Source organism: Sceloporus undulatus, chromosome 3 (assembly GCF_019175285.1).
Source record: "Sceloporus undulatus isolate JIND9_A2432 ecotype Alabama chromosome 3, SceUnd_v1.1, whole genome shotgun sequence".
In the NCBI taxonomy this organism is placed as follows: Eukaryota; Metazoa; Chordata; class Lepidosauria; order Squamata; family Phrynosomatidae; genus Sceloporus; species Sceloporus undulatus.
Genome location: NC_056524.1, coordinates 59,266,629 through 59,288,639, shown reverse-complemented (window position 1 = coordinate 59,288,639; position 22,011 = coordinate 59,266,629). Strand labels below are relative to the sequence as shown.

Sequence of the window (22,011 nt, the reverse complement as noted above, 5' to 3'; positions counted from 1 at the left end):
TGAGAGACCAGCCAAGATCTGTTTTAAGTGTTGTAAGTAAGTCTAAAGCCTTATTAATGTTGCAATATATCATTTATCCAGTACACAATGCACTTAAAGAAAATAGCTTTCAAGACCCATACATAATGCAAGCATCCCTTGGAACATTGAATTGATTTGTAACTGTTCACCTACTAGATCTTTCAAATGATTGCTATGTTTAACTTTGTGACAGTCAGACTCACTGTTTCTTGTCCTTTTCACAGAGACAGGATAATGATGAAAGGTACCTCAAGTCAGTGACAGATAAGATGGAGATATATGTTTGTAATGACATCAAAGAAGTTATCCATGGCTTTCAATAGTGAGGCTAAGCATATCATATTTGGATAACAATATATATGTGAAATGCCCACATGTTTTGGACACATCATCAACAGAGATAATATATATTGCAGTATTTCATTTACACAGGTGAAAGAAAATAATATCCATGCAAAAGAAAATGTGAAAAAAATAATGGAATATAAAGTGGTGTATTTACATTTCAGTACCAGTATGAAGATACACAAAGCCATAATACAGTCCACAGATCTAGAAGGAGCATGTTTGCTTTCTTGAGGCCCAAAAATTGAAGTGGTTGTTTCTTTTCCATCCTCTACTAGGCATCAAGCGATCAGTAAGCATTGGTTTAAATTACTTCTAAAATATAGGGCCACAAAAAGATGTAAGTGTTGGGGCATAGAGAGCTGAGCTGTGTCCCTTACAACCACATGCAGAGTTGATGCGCGTAGGCAGGATGCCTAGAAGAAGGTCTGCGAAGAGCAAAGATTCTGCAAAGCCTATAAATAATAAAAAAATAAAATATTTATTTATAGCCTGCCTTTCCTCAGATCAAGGTGGGTTACAGAAAATGCCATTACAGGATAAAAACACAACAGATATACATTAAAATAGGAATCATCAAATACAATCAGTACAAACCACAATATAACAATATCCAGCTAGCTTAGAATGTACAACAACAGTAACAGTGAGGGGGGGAAGAGGGGAGGCTAACAAGGGAACAATTAGGGGAAGGCTTGTTGGAACAGGAAGGTTTTTAACTCCTTCCTGAACCGATCAAGGGAGGTGGCCGAGCGGAGCTCACTGGGAAGCAAGTTCCAGAGCTGAGGGGCCAAGTTGGTAAAGGCCCTACGCGACGTTGTGACATATTTCGAGTCTGGAACTCTCAACAAATGCTTCCAGGCCGATCTGAGTGTGGGGGGCGGATTATATAGGGAGAGGCGGTCCTCCAAGTACCCTGGGCCCAAGCCATTTAGGGCTTTATAGGTAATAACCAACACCTTGTATTGCGCTTGGAAGCGAATAGGCAGCCAATGTAGATCTTTTAATACTGGTGTTATGTGGGTGGCCCTGGAAGATCCAGTGACCAACCTAGCTGCCGTATTTTGAACTAACTGTAGCTTCCGAGTATGGTACAAGTGTTGCCCCATGTAGAGCGCGTTACAGAAATCCAAACGAGAGGTTACCAGAGCATGTACCACAGTTTCAAGGTCCCTCCGGCCCAGGAAGGGTCGCAGCTGGCGTATCAACCGAAGCTGATAGCAGGTGCTCCGGACCGTCACATCCACCTGAGATGTGGATGATTAAATAAGTTACAGTGTGAAAATGCATAACATAGTGAAATTGTCATGAAATTAAATTCAGACTGTGTTCCAAAGTAGGTTTTGTTTTTGACTTAGCAGGGAAGGTAGTTAAATGTGCACCCACTTAAAACTAGTCATCATACTTCAGGCTTTGCATAAGCAAATAAAACAGATGTGAATAAAAATTCACAAACAAAATTTTATGGAAGTATTCATGTTCTCATATGACAAAAGAGAAGAAAAAAGTAACTTTATACTCAAGAAAATAGAAAACAAATAGATAATTGTATGCCATGACTCTGTATAAGATAATGCCTAAGAAAAGATTCTGTAAAGAGCCAAAATCCAACTGTGTATTTGTTCTGGATTCTGCTACTGTATTTCCAACTCTGAAATCAGGAAATGCGATTCACCCTTGCTCCTGAAGCCTCTTGTGTACCCTAAAAATTGCTCCACAAGACTGTGAAGCTGTCCAGAGACAGTTAAAGGCATCACCGAGGACTGCAGGATTTAGCAGAAAGAAAGGCCCTATCCATATAAGGAAATCATATAAGTTCAGCTGGTGGCAGTAGAAGAATCCACAGCATGTCTTTCATGTGGAAGCAGGGCCTTGGAAACCTCAGTTCAAATCTCAACTTAACAAATGAGTTAACTATAGGCAAGGTACAACCTTTCAGCTCTGCCTTTTGTTTATCTGTAATGTCAAGATGGTACCCTTATACTTCACATGTGGTAGTTTAAAATATTACCATCATGAAATGTATGTACAGCAGCACTATGACTTTTCTGAGGTAGGTATCTTCTAAAGAGCTGGAAATACAGCTTAATTTCATAATGTGTGGAACTAAAGGGTCGAGCACAATACATGACTAGAAAACATGTCAGATTAAAAATCCCATGCCTCAAGGTTTCCCACTTGGAAGCACATAGGAAAAGAAAATGGCATGATGATACTTAGAGGAGCCTTCTCAGGAAAGTGATAGGGCATGCTAATTTACAGTTCATTTTTAATTGCAATGTGCCCTAGGTGCAATATATATGAAAGCCATCTGAGGTACAATTAGTTGTAAAACTCCAGACAAATGTAATATTTACACTTTCATTGTCTGTCTAATTTCTGTAGGGCAATTAAAGCCAATTAAAAATACAGAAAGGCAGGAACTTCACATCTGTTTAGACAGAAATTACAGCAAGTGCCTTGGGATGTTTTCATGTTCCTACAATGGAAATTCTAGAGTTCAAAGCAAAAGAGATATCCTTCACCACAAAGCTCTGAAACATTTGAAGACTAATTGCAAGGTGTCTTCTTTGTTCTACGATAGGTTGGAAAATGCAAGAAAAGACTTCTACAGCCAAACAATCGAAGAGGGGCACTTTTTTCATGTAAAATTGACTATTGACAAGTAGGATCATTCACTCATCCTGTTTTATCTTCTCAGTCATTGTTGCTTCCGTTGCCCAGTTTAAATGGACTAGTAGTCTAAAGCAAATTTATATATGTGTATACACTCTAGTTTTATTCATACATTATGAAAAGCAGGTGATAGAAATGTGACCAGAGGGATATGTTGCTAACTCTAAACATCCCCTCCAGTATTACATTTGTCAGTTTCTTTATATGGATCGTGCCTTTGTGAACAAGGGAACAAAAAGACTGGACAGCTACCTACCAGGGATGGTCTAGCTAGAAATCATACAGGGGGTTTGACCTGATCACCCACACGCCTCCTTCCAGCTCTATGGCGAGTTACAAACCGCCATTAGGGATGTCCCGAGGATGTCCCAGTTTGAAAAAGGGGCATCTCTTCTAGACGCCCCTTACCCTATCACGGACTCAGTCCATACAGAATGGCGGCACCCTGATCATACGGGCACCGCCATTTTGACATAGCGGACGCTCTGCGTCCGCACGTGGTGCACCGTAAGTGATGCCGCGAGTGCGCCCTTTGGCACTCACGGCACCTCTTCTGGGGCTTGAGAAGGAGCGCGATTTCCGCGCTCCTTTTCTGCAGTGTCCGGGAGCCGCGCCATTTAAAGGCTGCGGTTCCCGGACGCTGCAAGCGGAGGCAGAGCCAGACCGCTGCTTCTCAGCGGTCTGTAACGCGATTATGATTCTATGATAAGGTGCTCCATTTAATCAGGATTATTGGTTTTTCCTTTCAAGAGGGCGCATGAAGGGACATTTCCTTTCATCTGAATGAGGCACCTTCCCTACATTAAATGACTTTCCCTCTATTTATAGTAATCCAGTTGGTGTCAATATAAAGTCAATCTCTCTCTCCCTCTCTCACCCACTCTCTATTCTGAACAAGTTAAGCTGCCACAGAAAGTATTTATATGGCAAGTCTTGCCCATGGGATTCCATTTGTTTGTTCACGTCCCTGGGTATACCCTTCCCTGTGGGGGGGGGGACCCAATAATCCTGTCCCTAACTCCATAGGACACATATCACAGAAGGCTAAAAAGACTATATGTAATTTAAAGCATTCATGTTTTTGTAACAGGGCGGGAACTGGCACATTCATGGACCAATTTCTATCTCACTGATTCTCAAGGGGCAACATGGCATGCCAAAATAATAATAATAACCACAACAACAACAACAATAAATTTTATTTATTTCCTGCCCTCCCTGTGAGCGAGGTGGGATTACAGCAAAGAATAAAAACCACAATACAATACAAAAACAATATTATCTAAAATATAGTCAGTAAATCAACAGCAATATTACTACCAATCACTAAAAAGGGCAAATCGTCGTCAATTTTCCGTGCTATCAAGTACGAGTGGGAATGTCCATAAAATCAACTATAAAAGGCCAGAAGAGATCCATCTTAAGTGTCCTTTTTAAAGCTTCTAAGGTGGTAATGAGACGGATCCTTGGTAAGTGTTCCATAATTCAGGGGACACGGCTGTAAATGCTTATGGGAAGTTTGTAGTTAGTCTAGTTTTCATATGTTCCAATAGTTTTTCTTCCCTGATGTTCTAAGAGTGTGGGGTGGATTGTGTAGGGAGAGGTGTTCCTACAAGTATTTGGCCCCAAGCCATGTAGGGCTTTAACGATAATACCAACATTTGTGTATTGCGTCCACACACTGATCGGCAGCCAGAAGAGATCTTAATATTGGAGTGATATGGTCAAATTTGATATTCCTGTGACAATTGGCTGCAGCGTTTTGAACCAACTGAAGCTTCCTAACTGAAACAAAGGAAGTCCCAGTGTAGAGCGCATTACAGAAATCAAGACGAGAGATTACCAGTGTGTGTACTACTGCTTCAAGGTCCCTCTGGGCCAGGTAGGGACGCAGTTGGCATATCAACCGAAGTTGATACCAAGCACCCAGGTGAGATGACAGCTGTCGAGCTGAGTCCAGGAGTACTCCCAAACTGCAAACTTCATCCTTTAGGGGAATTGTGACCTCTTCCAGGACTGCTTGGTAAATCTCCATCCCTGGACCAGGAATACCTATTGTGAGCACCTCCGTTCTCTCTGGATTCAGCTTGAGTTCGTTTGTCATCCAGTCCATTACCGACTCAAGACAGGCATTAGAGGAGAGAGGCCATCCTTGCTCACTGCAACAGTCAGAGACATAGGGAAATGGATTTGGGTGTCATCAGCGTACTGATAATACCCCTAAAATGGGAAGAATGCTGGAAGTCTGCTTGATTTTCAAAAATGTTTTCTTTTTCATAATTAAAACACTTTGGTCTGTTTGAAAAATGAAATAAAGTTAAGGGTTTCTGAATGTTTCCAGAACTGGCAGCTCATCTATATTTTGGTTCCGAAATAAAAAGGGTATGTGGAGAATCTGGAGGAGTCAAGGCTCACAAAACCCAGGGAGAGTGGTTCATGTGTCATCAGGGCTACACTTTGCCCTTCCCTGCTTTAGAAGATCTGTTCACAAATAGCAACCTACTGAGCTACATCAAAAATGCTCTGATGTTTTTCAGCTAGGAAATTGTAGGTCTTGAAAAAAAGAGATTCAAAGCAAGAGAAAGATAGTCCATTTTGATTGCTGGGTCTAGGCATGTTTCTTTTTTATATTGGTAAAGGATTCAGATTTTGACTCTACGAAGCCAATATGAACAAATGTGACAGCACTGCCAGTTCAAACAAACATTTTGAAGGATTATAGCAATGTGCTAGCTTGTAGTTTCTGTAATATTTTAGGCATTTCTAGGGTCCTTGAATCTGACCATTGAAGAAGGAAATGGAAAAAAAATCATCTTAACATTTTAAAAACTCACACTGGGATTCATATCCTTACAAAAGCAGCAGAGTGCATTAATATGTATACCACTGTATATACCCTTTCATTTCATGGCATGGATAGTGACTGGGCTTCGCCTGTCTACTTTGAACTTTGATTTGATTTTTCATTTTATAATATATTTATTGTTTGATAGGATTTTACTGCTTAAGATATTTTTTCAGCCTTCTCCCCAATGATCCTGGTTTATCATGTTAGAGCCCTTTAAATCGTGAACCTAACCAATCCCTTTGAATCTGACTGTCAACTTTTGGAAACAAATCTTTAAACTATGTCTCATTTATAAATCTATTTCAAAAGCTGTGTGCTTAAGCCCCAAAACTAATCACTTGGATATTATAAGATGTTTATCTCATTCCATAAGCAGCTAAAAAGACCTTAACACTCACATGATGCTGGCCGTATTCTTCCTCTGAGGCAGTACATGTCACTCAGAGGTACTCTGTGGACGTTATGAATACATTAGCAATGTATCCCCACAGCCAGAATGCAAATATCATCCCTAGCTTCTACTTTTGTTTATTCCTGAACTTAATCCAAGAGTCCAACTTGGTGTTATAAACAAGCTGGGCACTCAATAAGATATAGATTTACAAAGACATTGCTAGAATGTTTAAGGCTGGAATCATTAGACTGTAAGCTTAAAGTGAGTGGCTTAGAAAATTCTTAAAGAAAACTTTATGGATTATGAATAAAATAGATCCTGAATGGAAAATCCATACTATACTCCTAAGGTTAAAAGAAAACTATGTTGGAATTTATTTCAAAATAGTTCCAGTTGGACTTTTCAGGATCATTTAGAAGTTAACAAAATGTGGAACGCTAATACATCTCATTAAAAAGGGTAAAAGACTCACACTCGTTTTGCTCACTACAAAATTCAAAAAACTATTAAAGTAGGATAACTACTAAAATAAAGCTACTGTTTGATGCAAGGAGAGTCTTCCTTACTACAGTCCCAGGCCAGACCTTGGCCTCCTTTGTGACTGGATTCTGGGAGAAAGGAGGTCCAAAGGTGGCACTCTAGAGTGCCACTTCCTGGGTGGAGGTTCTGGTGCCTTGCCAGATGACCTCACAGCCCTTTTGACTCTGGCCCTACTGAGGCTCCCAAACTTCACTTCCTGACCCTTTGGGTCTTGCCATGCCCACTGCATGACAGAGAGGAGAGGAGAGGTACAAGAGGTAGAGAAGTAGGCTTCGGCAAGGGAAGGAGCTCCTCGCTGAGAGGTCCCTGGGCGGCCTCCTCCTCCTCTTCTCTGCCATCACTGCTGTAAGGATATCTGCTCAAATTTTTGGGGAATATTAATTAGCTCAAACATACCAATATGGGGCTCCTTACAAGTACCCTTTTCGGATCGAGTCCCAGCAGTGTTTACGAAGGGACCAGAACTTCCAGGAACTGACGCAAAGGCAGTCTTGAATTTTAATCTAGTTTATGATGCACAGGGGGACACACTCACACAACATTCACTCATGCAATCACTCAAGGCTAATAGAAAAAGGGAGGAAAAATGGAAAGAGAACACAAGGCCTTCTAATGGAAAATACTCGCCTGCAATGATTTCCCTCGGAATCAAGGTAGATGCAGCAACACTGAAGGACAATGGGAAGGGGGGGTGGCGTGGACCCACGCCAGAAAGAAGCAGACTGACAGAGTGCCTGCCTGCCCACCACATGGAACTTCGAACAAAGGAAAACCTGGAGTTTAAATAGGTTCCTAGTCACGTAGTCAGTGGAGGCTTTTGTCCTACATCAAAAGGGAAACCAAATTTACCCATCACTTGATCCATAGGCACCTTTGTCATGGGAAATGATTGCTACCCAGAATGGCTTGTCTCTCAGTCATTAATCTGTCTCCCAGGTGTGAAGGAATCTTTCCTGTTTGCAACTCCTAACTAAGGCTGGCTGCCTACGTGGTGTCTCTCCGCTTTCAGGTCATGGCAGCCAAGGGGCAGCTCCCATAATGCCTTCCATTAGGGTCATCAGGAGACATACTTCACCCTATAGATGCAGAACTGTTTGGAGGCCTCTATGATCAAGTGATGCCAGGGAAAAGGGGCCACCTGATTACCTCCACAGATGCATTTTGGGATAGGATTTTGGGGGTATTTTTAAAATTCCAGACTTGATAACACTGCCTCTTCCTCCTCTTGTTCCTCCTCCTCTTCCACCGTCCCCATGGGCTGCGCATCTGTGGATGGTGGAATCTGCAGTGGCAAGTCCACACATACGGAGGGCCTACGTAATATTTCTGATCTTTTAAATTCAAGAGTGTGCCATCAAGACACCAAAGGATGGTCCCCTCCTCAATTTATATGCATTAAAAAATATCATGGATATTATTCACTATCCAGTATGCAAGAGCTTTCTGTCCATCTGATCTTGCATGTGCTTTGATGCAAAGCTGTTATAATTTACTAGTCTGGGGCTGGTTTTACCCATTCTGTCTCATTATCTTGTGTATCTGAAAACACTAGGCTCTGTCTTTATGGGCCGATAACACACCCTTTCCCCATCCTCATGATAATCAGCTCAATCCTCATCCCTGCGGCAAGCTGTCGGATGACATACGGCCACTTCAGCACCAACCTGTGATATATCACCTTTTACACAGATTTTTAAAAGTCTCCTTTTCCCCTGAATCTTCCCAGAAGATCCAGAGGAAAGCCAAACCAGTTGCAACCTACACCAGGGTGTTACCGGTGTGGGGGGTGGGGCTTCAGAGCCTCTCACACATTCACATATGAGTAAAGCGGTGCTGAGTAGGGATGAAGGGGTGCCCTGGGCCTCTCCCTCCCTGCCCACAAGCTTTACATGTGAGTAAAGCCACACTGAGGAAGGGTGCCCTGGGCCCTCTATACGCTGCACACCGTGGCACATGGCAGGGAGGTTCGTGGGGGGCACCAGCTGGGTGTCACCCCTTTTCTGGGGTGTCACTCAGGGTGGTCCACACACCCTGTACTTCAGTGAAACTACTGAGTCAACAGCTGTTTACAATGCATCCCACTGTACTGCCTACTATGCTGTCATTGTTGTGACACACCTACTGAGGTAAGAACAGAGGCTCACGCATGTGATCATTGCTGGGTGCCTCAGTGGGCAGCACAGTGGGATGTGCATGTGAACAACTGGCTGACATCACTCTGGAGTGCCAGAGAATGGGGGGACACTGGACAGCTCCAGGACCAGAATACCAGGCCTTCTCCAGAGTATTCAACCCATGCAGACTAAGCCTTAGCATGGATCTTATATGTTCAGATGCTATTATACTATTGGCTACTATAATTCACTGTTCTTCACTTCTGCACACCGTCCTTCTGGAGTAAAAAGAACCTGCAATGACGTAAGTGACGCGTGGTGACGTGCAGACGCGCATGTCATTACATAAAAATGGGCGCACCCGTATTAATAGTGCCACCATTACTCACCCCACACTGTGCTAGGGTTAGGGACTGTGCGGTTGGTGCGTGGTCCCTAACCCTAGTATCGGCACAGCACAGTGCAATCAGCCCACTGTTCTGAGTCTAAGTATAGAAGCCTTCATAGACTTGAGCATACTTGCTCAGATGGATCTAAGAAAATAGGCTCAAGTCATGATCATCATCATCATTCATTTACAGTCATAGAGTAAAATCTAAAGTACAATTAGTTACACCAAAAACTCAAAAATTTCATAAAACATAAAAACATAAAACTCATAAAACATCATACATACGTAGGCGGGTACATACATACACACATAATAAATAGCATATTCAGGACTGCTATGTATGCATGTATGCTTTATGTGTGTGTACAACATACATACATACATATAAATAGCATATTCATGACTGAAACATTTACGATTAATTCCCAAAGATTAACACAAGAGGAATAAAATCACTTCAGTAAAAAAAGGCATTCTAAATCTAAAGTCCGAAAACTAGTCTAAAAATATTAATTTTTATCTCCTAAATTTATCTACAGATAGTAATCGCAGAGGCACAGAATCTGGATACATCTCGTTCTTTGTGTACTGAATCATCAAGAATTAATGTTAGATAATGTTTACCCCGATCTGCCTGAAAAATCCTTTAGGATTGGGACGATTAATCAGAACGGATGGCTTGATAAAATGGGCAGTATAATAAGACATGTGCTAGAGTCTGTATGTGTACATTTGTACACGCACAAGTCCGTTTATCATATATGTATTTTTAAAATCCTCTTCAGTACTGATGATGGAAGCCTATTGAGACATGCTACAGTGAATGCATGTCTAAGCTTAGAAACTGTTAAAACAAAGATATTTAGGACAAAACAAAAGCTACCTTATTGTCAGTATAGTACTGTGCATTTGTAGTTATAGTATCCTTCTGGGATCCCATTTGATTAAAACCTGCTGTGAAAATCCACATAAGGATAATTTTCTCTTTAACAGTTTGTTGGGTGAAGTCAATGAAAGACCATGCTACCAACTTCTATCTTTCAGTTAGTCTTAAAGGTGCGAAAGATCCCTTTGCATACTGATTTTCAAATCTAGCATGGCTATGTCTTTGAATTTAATATTAACTGGTTTATGTCTGACTTTAGGATTTACTATTATTGTTTGAATATTGTTTGAATATTATACTTCCATTATAGGAAGGACATATTTCAAAACAATAATAATATTCAAACAATAACTACGTACTTTCCTTGCTAGTGCATTTTTTTCTCATTCAGGAACTTGAAGATTTGAAAGTGGAATAATATTCTGTTCAGATGGTTTTGTAAAGTGGACCATGTTACATATGCACTTTTGCATCATCAGCTATGTATTTCATTGTCTTGTGACTCTGATCTGTTGAATTCAAATTAAAAAGTAGCCTTTCCTTTCATGAAATGACATATGCAGAGTAGCTCCTCATCTCCAATATAGTGGGGAACAGAAAGTAGATTATTTTCACATGTTGTTCCTTTCTCGTGCTTTGTTCTTCTGCTTCTCGTGTTTTCCTCAACAGAAAATACAAGGGAGGTATATAGAAAATGTGTTTACTTGCTTTGTGCTACAAGATGCACATGGTGCACCATTAATTCCTTTACCCTGGTGAGAATCTATTGAAGTCCCCAACTGACTTCCATCAGGATCCTTAAGGATTTCAGAAGCCTGCTCTGATTACTCAGAATGCCGTTTGATTTGGCTATAACACTTAATGGTCTGTGAATGTAAGTGAAGGGGAGGAAGTAGTTTGTGTTAATTAACATTAAAAGAACTTGCTGCTACTACTACTAATGTACAACAACTGAGGTTTTTCTACCAAGGACCAGTGTGTGCCACTAAATTTCAGAGCCGTGGTAAATAATGTGAAATACAGTTTAATCTTTACAAGCTTTATCTGTTTTGTACACTAAAGGAGTTTGCAAGTGACAAAGGAGGATTGTGTGATGATAGTGTGCCTAGCACATACTTCATTTCAATGGGTCTTGTTCAAGACTCTACCCAAAAATGATGTCTAATGCTAAATAAGACATAAAGTGAAACTTCCCCTTCTTCTTTATTCTTAATAAGTCCTTGGTGTCTATTCTGAATTGAGATCATTCGTGTAGAGAGTAAGTTTAATATTATAATCATAACACTTATAACTGGAAGGGATCACAAGGGCCACCTTATCCAACCCATGCCATGCAGAAGTACACAACTAAAGCAGTCCTGAAGATGTTCATCCAACTTCTGGTCAATGATCTCCAAAGGAGGAGAGGTCACAGCCACAGCCAGTATACCCCCCCAGGTTTTCCTCACCTAGTGTAGGGCCAAAAATGAATATGTTGAACCTAATGAAGTTGTTTTTCCCTTTTTAAGCCACCACAGAAAGTGATTTTATAGTCAGAAACTAGCTGATGAACCTATCCTACCTTTATGATTTAGTTCATATTCAACAGTAAGATGAAAAGTGAGGTTTACCTGTGTTCTACGCACTCTTAGATAATGATAATAATTTCTACATAGCTTAAAAACTATTGCAAATCTCCTATTGTACAAAGATGAAAGTGCAGGCAGAACCCACTTCCAGTTATATACTCAAAATGTAGTCTGACTATATTGAACAAAATGAGTCGCTGCCAGTGTATCTGGTACAATAGCATTCATGATGATTTATTTTTCTGCTTATTGGGACACCTGTGTCATAAAAAAATTCATCAATAACAGAGTTTGGGCTTAGGGTTGCCATTTCTGGTTTCCTGTGATAATCATGGATTGGAGTGTCTAAAATGTCCCATCTAATGAGCATGTTTAAAGCCACAAATCCTGATTCCGCTTTGCTCCAGGCCAAATTTGTCAGTCTCCAGTCTTTGCATTGAAACTCCTCTACAAGGACATAGAGCAACAAGCAAAATAAGAGCAAGGTGATAACAGGCCTACTGTCACTCAAGTACCTTGGCAGGGATAATTAGAATGTAATTCCAAATCTGCTTTTGTGGGCAGATGAGGTGCCTTCCTCCCTTTCCTGTTGATTCTCTTTCTGCCTCTGGGGAAGAGACAGCGCGGAAAGGATTAAATAAAGACAGGTTTGGTTTTTTGGACAAAAGGGACAAAAACAAAGAGAAGGAAAAAAGAGTTGCAAGTATGAAATATCCATTCTATGCACAGTATAAGTGAATGGTTGTTTGGATTTTTTAATAAGACATAGTAGCCAGGGATGAGGGGAAGATCCTGAAATAAGGGTAGAGAAAAGAAGAATAGAGAGGCAAAGAAATAAAGAGACAAGATCTCTATATCTTTGATTCGATAATTATTATTATTAACTGAAAGAAAAAAGTTGGCAGATGAGTTTTCCTAGACAGCTTCCTCAGACACATAGTCTCAGAGGTGCTCCAAGATCTCTAATTTGAATCTATTTTATTATATTTGTTGTTGCGATGCCTTCAAGTCATTTCTGGAAAGGAGGAACTCCATTTCAACCTTCTTCAGGAAGAATGTCAAAATATCCTTCATTTTGAGCAGGACTAAGAAGCATGATTAACTAATGTTTTGGCTTTCTACTGCTGCTCTAAAACTATGGAACGACCTGCCGGAGGAGATCCGTCACATTTCCACTCTGGCAGCTTTTGAGAAAGCACTCAAAACGGATCTCTTCCGGCAGGCCTTTCCAACTTAGTTACCCTCCCCAGATATAGAGAATATTGTCCCCTCATCTGTGTATTTCCCCCGCCAATGTTTCGCCTATTTTTGTTTGTTCAATGTTTTTAATGTTTTATAATTACTATTTAATTCTGTTTTAGTACTGGGAATGGGGGGGGTAGGTCTAGGGTTGATTTTTTAACTCTATGTAATTTGTTGTATTTATTTGTAACCCCGCCAGATTCTTCGTGATTGGGGGGCTAGAAATAAATCTATTATTATATTATTTTGGTCATGTCCTCCATTTTCTTGAATGTCCTACATTTTGTCACAGTTTTGTGGAAGAGAATTAGGCAATCTTACTTGCCTTTTTTTAATCCCGGAAGAGAAGTGGGAACTTGATCACTATTTTGTCTTCCACAAGGCCATGTGGATCCTAGTCATTCAAGAGTTGGAGATGGAACACCAAACACACATATGCACATACTTCTCTACCTAATGAAGATAATTTGGAGAAATGCCACAAGAAAAAGAATGAATTTCTTTTTCTTTAAATAGGAAATGGAGGGTTAGAAACCAGAACCTTTCTTCAAAAACTCTCTCTGAAAAATTACACCTCAGTCTTACATTAATGCCCTATCTTATTTTAATGCTGCTTTGAATTAATGAAGACTTTGATGTTCTCATTGTATTGGTGTACACATGTGTATTATTTTTATCATTTCATTGGCAAAGCGCCCTAAGCACCAGGATTAAAAATCTGTGCAGTATAAATCAACAGGTGAGCATATCAATGCATGTTGCATCACCAGAAACAGAGGGAAACACATTGGTGAAAAAGGAGAAGAGTTTTCTGACATCTGGAGTGTGAGATAAGTGCAGTTTGTCTGTTTATCCTAGATTCTCAATAAAAGTTTCTTCTGGTTCCTCAATTTCTGAAGAAATAAATTAACTCAGCTGAGTCGTTTGGCCAGTCTGAATGGTTTTTTGAAGAATTTTTGAATTTCTGAAGAAAAAATCCTGTTAATTTGTACTTTACCATTACATTGTTATCATCTATAAGCACACAGCCAATCTATTGGAGGAAGGATATGATGTGAAAAGACATACTAGATCTGAAGGCATACACATTACAATTGTACAAAACAGAGGCAGATATTTTAATCAAAAGGGACAAGGATAGGCTGCTAGTTATCCCTAAACTGTCTCCCAGCTCAAACAACCTGGATAGTCTTGCAACGGAAACTCTGGGTTTAAAATGTGCTGGTGAATGCCGGGTTGATAAATAGGAAGATAGTTGCCATTCAGAACTTGATCTTGGATGGACATGCTGACTTGTCATGTATCACAGGGACCTGGTTGGATGAGGCTGGGGGCTTTAGTCTCTCACTGCTTTTTCTTTGTTCAGCAACAGAAAAGACCTGGGTGATGGGGAGATAAGAGTTTTAGTAGTCTGTTGAAATTCCATTCCCCTGACCAGGTGCCCTATCCTGCAGTTTTCTGCATTTGATTGTGTTTATCTGATGTTGGGTGGCTAGAACATATTAGAGATTCTGTTGGGTGCATCACTTGCCCAACGTTTTGCAGTCTCCCTTGCTGAGCTATCCAGGGTGGTCTAGAAATTGCTATCAGAATACCCACAGAGTTGAAAACACCTAGTGCAATAAAAATGTAACTTTTAGACTTCACTGTATATCACACTACACTTCACCCTGCTTTAGGGAAGTTTACCATTAATATCATGCCTACAAGTGAGTTAGTTTCATTAAATTTATTTCAGTGTTACTAACAAGAAATGGAAACTGAAAGCATAGGGCAATCAACAATTCTTACAGCTGTGTAGGAATTAGAAGGTATCTGCTTGTCCCAAGTCTAACATGCTACCCACAGCATCTGAGGACAAGACAATAATACAGTTACAATATAATACAATGATTATATCCATTAACATCTCAGAGGAGGTAAGATGACAATGTAGTACATTACATGTTTGTAGTGTGGCATTAAAAAATGCAGTATTTTTGGAAGAGGGTTGTATCCAATGTTGCCCATTTCTAATAAGAATGGAAACTAATGTTAGACTTCATTTTGTGATGACCTTGTAATGGACAGCTACTTACACTCCTATGTATTGAGAAAGTACCCTATAACTGCCTCACTGTGACTTCAATATTGATAATAATCATGGAAATAATCCTGTAAGAGGCATATACCTGACATCAGAACCCTTACAACTGTTGCATACGTGGCAGAGAACTATTTACACTTTGCATACCCTGACAACAAATGAGGGGCCAGCACACACGTTGACTGGAGGATGCATTGCATGATCATATCTAAATATAATGTGTAGGATTCATAAAAGATTTGATATCTTATCAAAGCTAAAACTTAAGTAAAATTTTATGTTTGCGTTTAAGATTCTTTCATTTTAACCAACAACATGAATGACTGTGGGTTGCATCAAACATGGATAATCTTTACCTGATGAATTGTAGGTAAGGATTTGCATGTGTGAATTTTTTGCATGGATGATTTATTAATAGAATACCTGTCTACAGAGATGCCAACAATGATTTTCTGATCTGTGTGCATTCCTCTCATGATGTGCTTTGTAATAGATCCCCTACTCACTAGACACGTATGTTTGAAGTGACAGTGATCATTGAAGAAAATGATACTTATCTCAACTAAGTACAGTCATGGTAGCACCATCAAATAAATTTGTCTACAAAAGTCAATGGAAACAGTGTAGATTAATATAGCATTTAGATTAAGAACAGATGGCTTGTTAAATAGGATTACCCATCTGCCCTCAATCAATGGTAAAACCTGTGTGATAATGACTGATGTGACAGGCAATGCAATATATATGGCCTCTTCTAGGAATACATTCACCCAATAGAATTAATTATGCTGATTCATTTGCTCATTTTAATGTGAGGGATGAAAGATTATTTTATGGAAAGCATACAAATTAAAAATGATCTAAGAAACAATTACCTACTTTAGTGGAGTAGCACTTGGGCGATTATACCTAACATTAATTAGGTAAAATTTACTTCTGTGTATGAATAATCCATAAATAATTGATGATTCTTTTATTATTATTTTTTTTTAAAAAAAACCTCTTTAGAGAATACCCTGAATTTTTAAAAAATATGTTGATTAAATATATACATAAGCTCCTTGATTTCACTTAGAGGTCTTATGCTTGACTGGGAAGTTTTTAAGTAGAGGCACTGTTACCCTTCAAAAATAAAATACATATAAGTCTACATCTGAGGAAAGAAGAAAAAATAAATTCTGGGCCTATAGACTTAAGTAGGAATTAAATGTACATGATTTTTTTTGTTGTAGCAGTATATAAACTTACATTTCCTCAGATATAAAAGCCAAAGTAACACAGTTGTATTTGTTTCTGGTATGGGATGTATACAAGAGTAATTTTCACCCCTTCCCATCTTAAAATAATTTATTAAAAAAGCAACAACAGAACCTAAGACCAATCAGAAATCTACATCCAGTTTATATTTAGAATTATTCTGCCAGATTTGTAAGCATTTTTCTGTAATATATTTAGTAAGCTTTGGTGGTTGTAGGGCTTCAGGGATGTGTTGATGTATAACACTGCTCTAGGAATCATTTGTGTGCATTTCATATATATATATATATATATATATATATATATATGCGCATGCCTATTTGTAAAATGAGGGAATGGTTTTCTTTGGGGGGGGAGTGAGAGTCCAATGAAGACTTGGACTCTGTGTGCAGCCTATGAACCGTAGCCTCCCTATCCAAGTACATAGGCTTATGCCTTTAACTGGAAATTCAATTAATAAAGTACAATTTAGCTGATCATGTGGACTTGACACACCCACACTCCAAAATGTTGGATAATTACAGCTAGTAAGGGGCACAACTTTAACAGATATGTTATTTAGGCAATTACAGTATATCCTATATGTGGTTAGTAGCAGCTTTACAATTCTGTTGGACCTGGATAACTATCAGTGGCAGAATAGTGGTCCTAAGCACTAGATTTATCTGTCTACTGGAAAAGGCACATGGAATTTGTGTAATTTAAGCTATTATGCAATTGCAGTCACAATTCATATTAGTAGTATGCAAATAGAACAAAATACTATGCATACACATAATCCTGAAGGCACAGGATAAAAAAAATCAAGCAACTTCCTTTTAGGCAATTAAATGAGATTAAGGAACTGGGATTAAGGTGGTAATATAGAGGTAAAATAATCTTGTATGTTATTATGAACTTCAAATTGTTTTCAAGATAAGCCCCTGAACCATGCAAATGATGATGATGATAGAATAGTAATAAGAATAAGAAAGAAGCTGAAAACGATTCCTTATTTTTGCAATTCAGATATGACCCTAAAATACGGTGGTGGTGATTTTTGGCACAGTACTAATATAAATAATTCATTTGTCATGCAAAGCTTAGGAGTAGCTGTTTAGATATGATTTATTCCTATTTGATATTCATGTGTACCTTAAAGAACACACTTTTTTACCGGCATGATGTACTGAGCAAATCCATTCTCAGGTTCACATCTACCATGAAGCAGTGAAGTCTGTAAAAAGATTTACTTATTTCTCTCAAGTGTAATTTTGAAGAGAATGATATATAGCTAGTTCTGCTAAAGCAGACTTCAACAACTTGTGATCCAAGCTGAATAAATCTGACTAGTTATTCGTAGGCTCCTTGTCTCAAACTGCAGCTGTTGTGAAGTACTTGGCAGGCATGGTATTTGATTTCATTGACCATATTTGGCTGTATTTGAATGGGCATGCCCCAGGTTGTGCAAGCCTATGCTAATGTACGAGTTAGCTACAAGCCTCAACTATCAAGGATTAGAGCAGGGACTGGCAAAGTGTGGCTGTCTAGATGCTGCTGGACTGGAAAGGCAGGGCATAAATAAAATAATGGAATAGAAAATGGTGAGGTATGTTGGGAGATACAGTCCAGCAACATCTGGATGGTCTCACTTAATTCACTCTTGGTTTCAAGGGATGCATTTTCTTTAGTAGAATAGCAAATGTTTCTGACTGAGCATATGGCCTATGTAATCATTTTTTTAAAAAAAAACTGCTATTAACATTCAAATTCAATGAAGAAGTAAACTATTTTTATGTAACATTCCAAAAATTTCATGCAGCAATGCAACTGGGTTTTGTTTTCCTTCCTTTCCTCATGGACCAAGTGTCATATCACAAAGAACAAAGAAAACAGAGCTTAGAACTCTGGGACCCACAAAACCCACTTTGGTAGGCATACAATATTCAACAGCAAGCACTGAAGGGATTAAGATGTTAGTTCTACATTATCTCAGAGGTAGGCTAACACAAGCACCACATTGTAGCAGGTGACAGTTACTATGGTAACACTTTTCTTTCGTCTCCCACCAAAGAGCATATCTGCTAACAGAATACACCCAATAATTCTAAGAAAGTTCAAAAGGGATGTCATTACATTTCTTTTCACTTTGGCAACATTCTTGAATGTAAAAATTATGTGCTGAGGGAGGAGATGTTCATACAGAACGTCTGGAAAAGTTTACCCTAGATTCAACAATGTCATTGCTGCTGTTTCTCTGTTGATAACTCAGAGTTAAGAAATTTTTTCAAGCCAAACAAATAGATTAGCATGACAGAACATAGCTGCTTTTCCTCCATCTTTCAAAAGAAGGAGAGCATGAAGGGTTCATTCCTGGGTCCAGTGCTATTCAACATCTTTATCAATGATTTGGATGAAAGAATAGGGAGCATGTTTATCAAATTTGGAGATGAGACCAAATTAGGAGGAATAGCTAATACTCCAGAGGACAGGATCAAAATTCAAAATGACCTGAATAGACTAGAAAGCTGGGTCAAAGCTAACAAAATTAATTTTAATACAAAGAAATGTAAGGTACTGCACTTAGACAACAACAACAACAACAAAAATGAAATGCATAGATATAGGATGGGGGACACCTGGCTTAACGAGACTACATGTGAAAGGGCTCTAGGTGTCTTAGTAGACCACAAGTTGAACATGAATCAACAGTGTGATGCAGCAGCTAAAAAGGCCAATGCAATACTCCCTGAGTGGAACACACTCCCTCAGAGTGTGGTATAGTCTCCTTCTTTGGAGTTCTTTAAACAGAAGCTGCACCGTCTGTCACAGGTGTTTTGATTCTGAGTTCCTGCATGCCAGGGGGTTGGACTGGATGGCCCTTATGGTCTTTTCCAACTCGATGATTCTATGATCTGCAGAAATGAGATTAGGCTAGTCCAAGCTTTGTCTTGCCAAAGCTATATCTGGACTACAGAATCACAGAGTTGGTTGTGGGTTTTTCGGGCTATGTGGCCATGTTCCAGAAAAGTTCCTTCCTGACATTTTGCCAGCATCTGTGGCTGGCATCTTCAGAGAATGCTTTGCCTGGAAAAAGTTGGGTGTATATATACTATGTGATCCTGGGAATGCAGGAGTGATTTGCATGTGTATTGTTCTGTTGCTAATGGCAGGCCTCAGGCTGGGAGGCTAATGCAAAAGAGGATTAATGTCTGTCATCATCTCAATTGTTAAATGTTTGTAATATTATTTTGGGGTGAGAAATCATTTTTCTTCTATTTTACCTCAGTATTTGCTAATTTTAATTTTAATTGTAATTCATTTTATTTTTAAAAAAATAACAAAATATTTTTCCTTAATATTGTATTGTTAATAAATCCAATTTCCTTAATATCAGCCCGTCAGTACATATGCTGTTTTAAAGGCCTGACTGGTTTATAATCCATGGAAAATTTAGTTGAAATTCTCGATCTCTTATTTTCCAATTGGCTTAGAGAAAGGAGTTGTTTTAATCAATTCTACAACAACAGAGAAAGATGATTTTTTTTACCTCAAAAATACAGGTATCTGTGCTGCAGAAATAAAGCTGTTTGATATTGTGTTAATGCCCTGGCTTAATGCAATGGAATCCGTTGACTTGTAGTTTGTTTTGGAAATCCTAATGAGAGGGATCCCACAATGATGAGAATTTTCACAGTTCAAGCCTTATTTTTCACAAAATTCATGTATAGCTTTTCTTTCTGAAAAAATAATAGTTTCTGCCTTTATTTTTTCCTGGGCTAAAGATGATGTTTCCTGTACAGATTTTTTTTCTATATTACAAAAGAAAAAGGCGGAACTATGTGTCAATTTTACATAGAATACATTCTCAATTGAGGATGGTCTCTGAAAATTGTACAGTTTCTGAAGATGTTCTTGCAGCACTAATAAAATTGTTAAAAATACTTATTACTTCCTTTGAGAATAGAAATAGCAAAAATTGCATCCCTACTATAAAGTCCATTAAAAGACATCAATTAATGATCTGAATTGATTGTTCACTCTGCTGACATAGTTTCTCTGTCAGGAAAAAAATAATAATGAGAAAATGCCTTGTGTACTGTCCAGCTCCCCCCTCCACAGATCCTACAACCTTTAAAAACTATGGCCTGCAATTCATGATCCCTACAGCATAACATATATATAATGCAAATATGTATTATGTTAGGACTACACAATCCCCATGAGAATAGCAAAACTGAGCACCACTTTTCAATGACTAGATACCATTTTGCAATGTGAAATTCCACTGTGCAATGCACAAACACAATTTGCAATGTGCAACCATTATGCACAACTACAACACATAAAGTATTACCACAACATGCAACATAGTTTTATGCACAGCTCTGCTTGCCCTGCTGTCAGCAGAATATGTCTCTTGCACTATGACAAATAATTTGCCCCACGTGAATAGTACAACTTATACATAAGTATGGTACAAACAAGATGCCAGCCAGACTAAACATTATTTCTGTTCATATAGGATACAATGAGACCTCTTTGTAATTAAGCTACTGCTTCATGTTAAATCTAAGCAAACCTTTGTAGATAACTTTTCAATTCAATGAAAAACTTTCTTGCTCTAGTTTAAATGTCATCAGCAAAGTTTTCATCATTTTGACTGCATGTGAGTCAAAAATATGCTGCCTAGTTTATAACACTCTCACTGAGATCACCTACATTTCACTAGAGATGAACAGTCTGACATTTGAGTAGTAAAGATTCCTTCCTGGCTCAGGTTGAACATGTAGAGATTCATTTGTTGTTAATTACCATCTAGCTAGGACTCCCCTGCTGAGTCAAAGTCTGCCTTGGCACCATTACCACTGGCTGGCTTATTGAGAGAAATTTACCAAGAATGTCTTCTATGTATAGGTTTATATGCTACAGGGCAAGCCAAATTCAGCTGTAGTTTTATTACTTTGCTGTTGAACAGTTTAGAGAACCATTACTTCCATTACCTGTAGTTAAAAATGTAGTACAACATTACATAATAAACAGTCAAATTGGAACCAGTAAGCAAGATCTCCCTATCAACAGCTATAATTTAATGTGGTATATTGAGGAATTATTCCTGACTAGTTAAATTGTTTGTTAAAACAAAATGTTTCCAGTTTTCCCCCCCATTTAGTATACAATAAATATGAACAGTCAGTTTGTTAGCCCAATCTCATAATGTGATCATGTTTTCTGGTTTTAACAAGATAAAGAAAAGCTATGCTGGCTCAGATCAAATAGTATATAGTGATCATGGCTAGTACTCAATTACAGTCGAAATAATCATAATCAAATATTTATGTACCTGCAGCAACCAGAAGTGTGCATTCAGTTCTCAGCAGGTGGTTCTTCATATTAGGAATGCCCAAGGTGCTGTGTTAAATTATTTGTTCCCATGAGGCAGAATGAACAATTTAAACAATTTTTGTCCTATGCAAAATTTATGTCCTTTGAAGAGGTCTCTTGTTGAAAGAACACCTTTGAGGAGGCCTTCCCCCATCCATTCCCATGGTGGGGGTGTTGGAGTGTGCATTGAGGTAAAAAATAACAGCAGAGTCATAAAATACTTGAAGCAAAAACATAGTAGAATGGCTCAGTATAAAAGAGCAAAAATAAACATAGCAT

At 38.7% G+C, this 22,011-nt stretch overlaps 1 protein-coding gene across 1 annotated transcript in view; it reads right to left on the bottom strand.

The window, feature by feature from the left end:
• Nucleotides 1-571: 571 nt before the first annotated feature.
• LOC121926287 overlaps nucleotides 572-22,011 on the bottom strand; it is a 108,552-nt gene continuing 87,112 nt past the window's right edge. Inside the window, exon 3 of the mRNA XM_042459138.1 lies at nucleotides 572-821. Coding sequence (XP_042315072.1) covers nucleotides 682-821 — 140 coding nt within the window. The 3' untranslated portion in view covers nucleotides 572-681. The remainder of the gene's footprint in view (nucleotides 822-22,011) is intronic.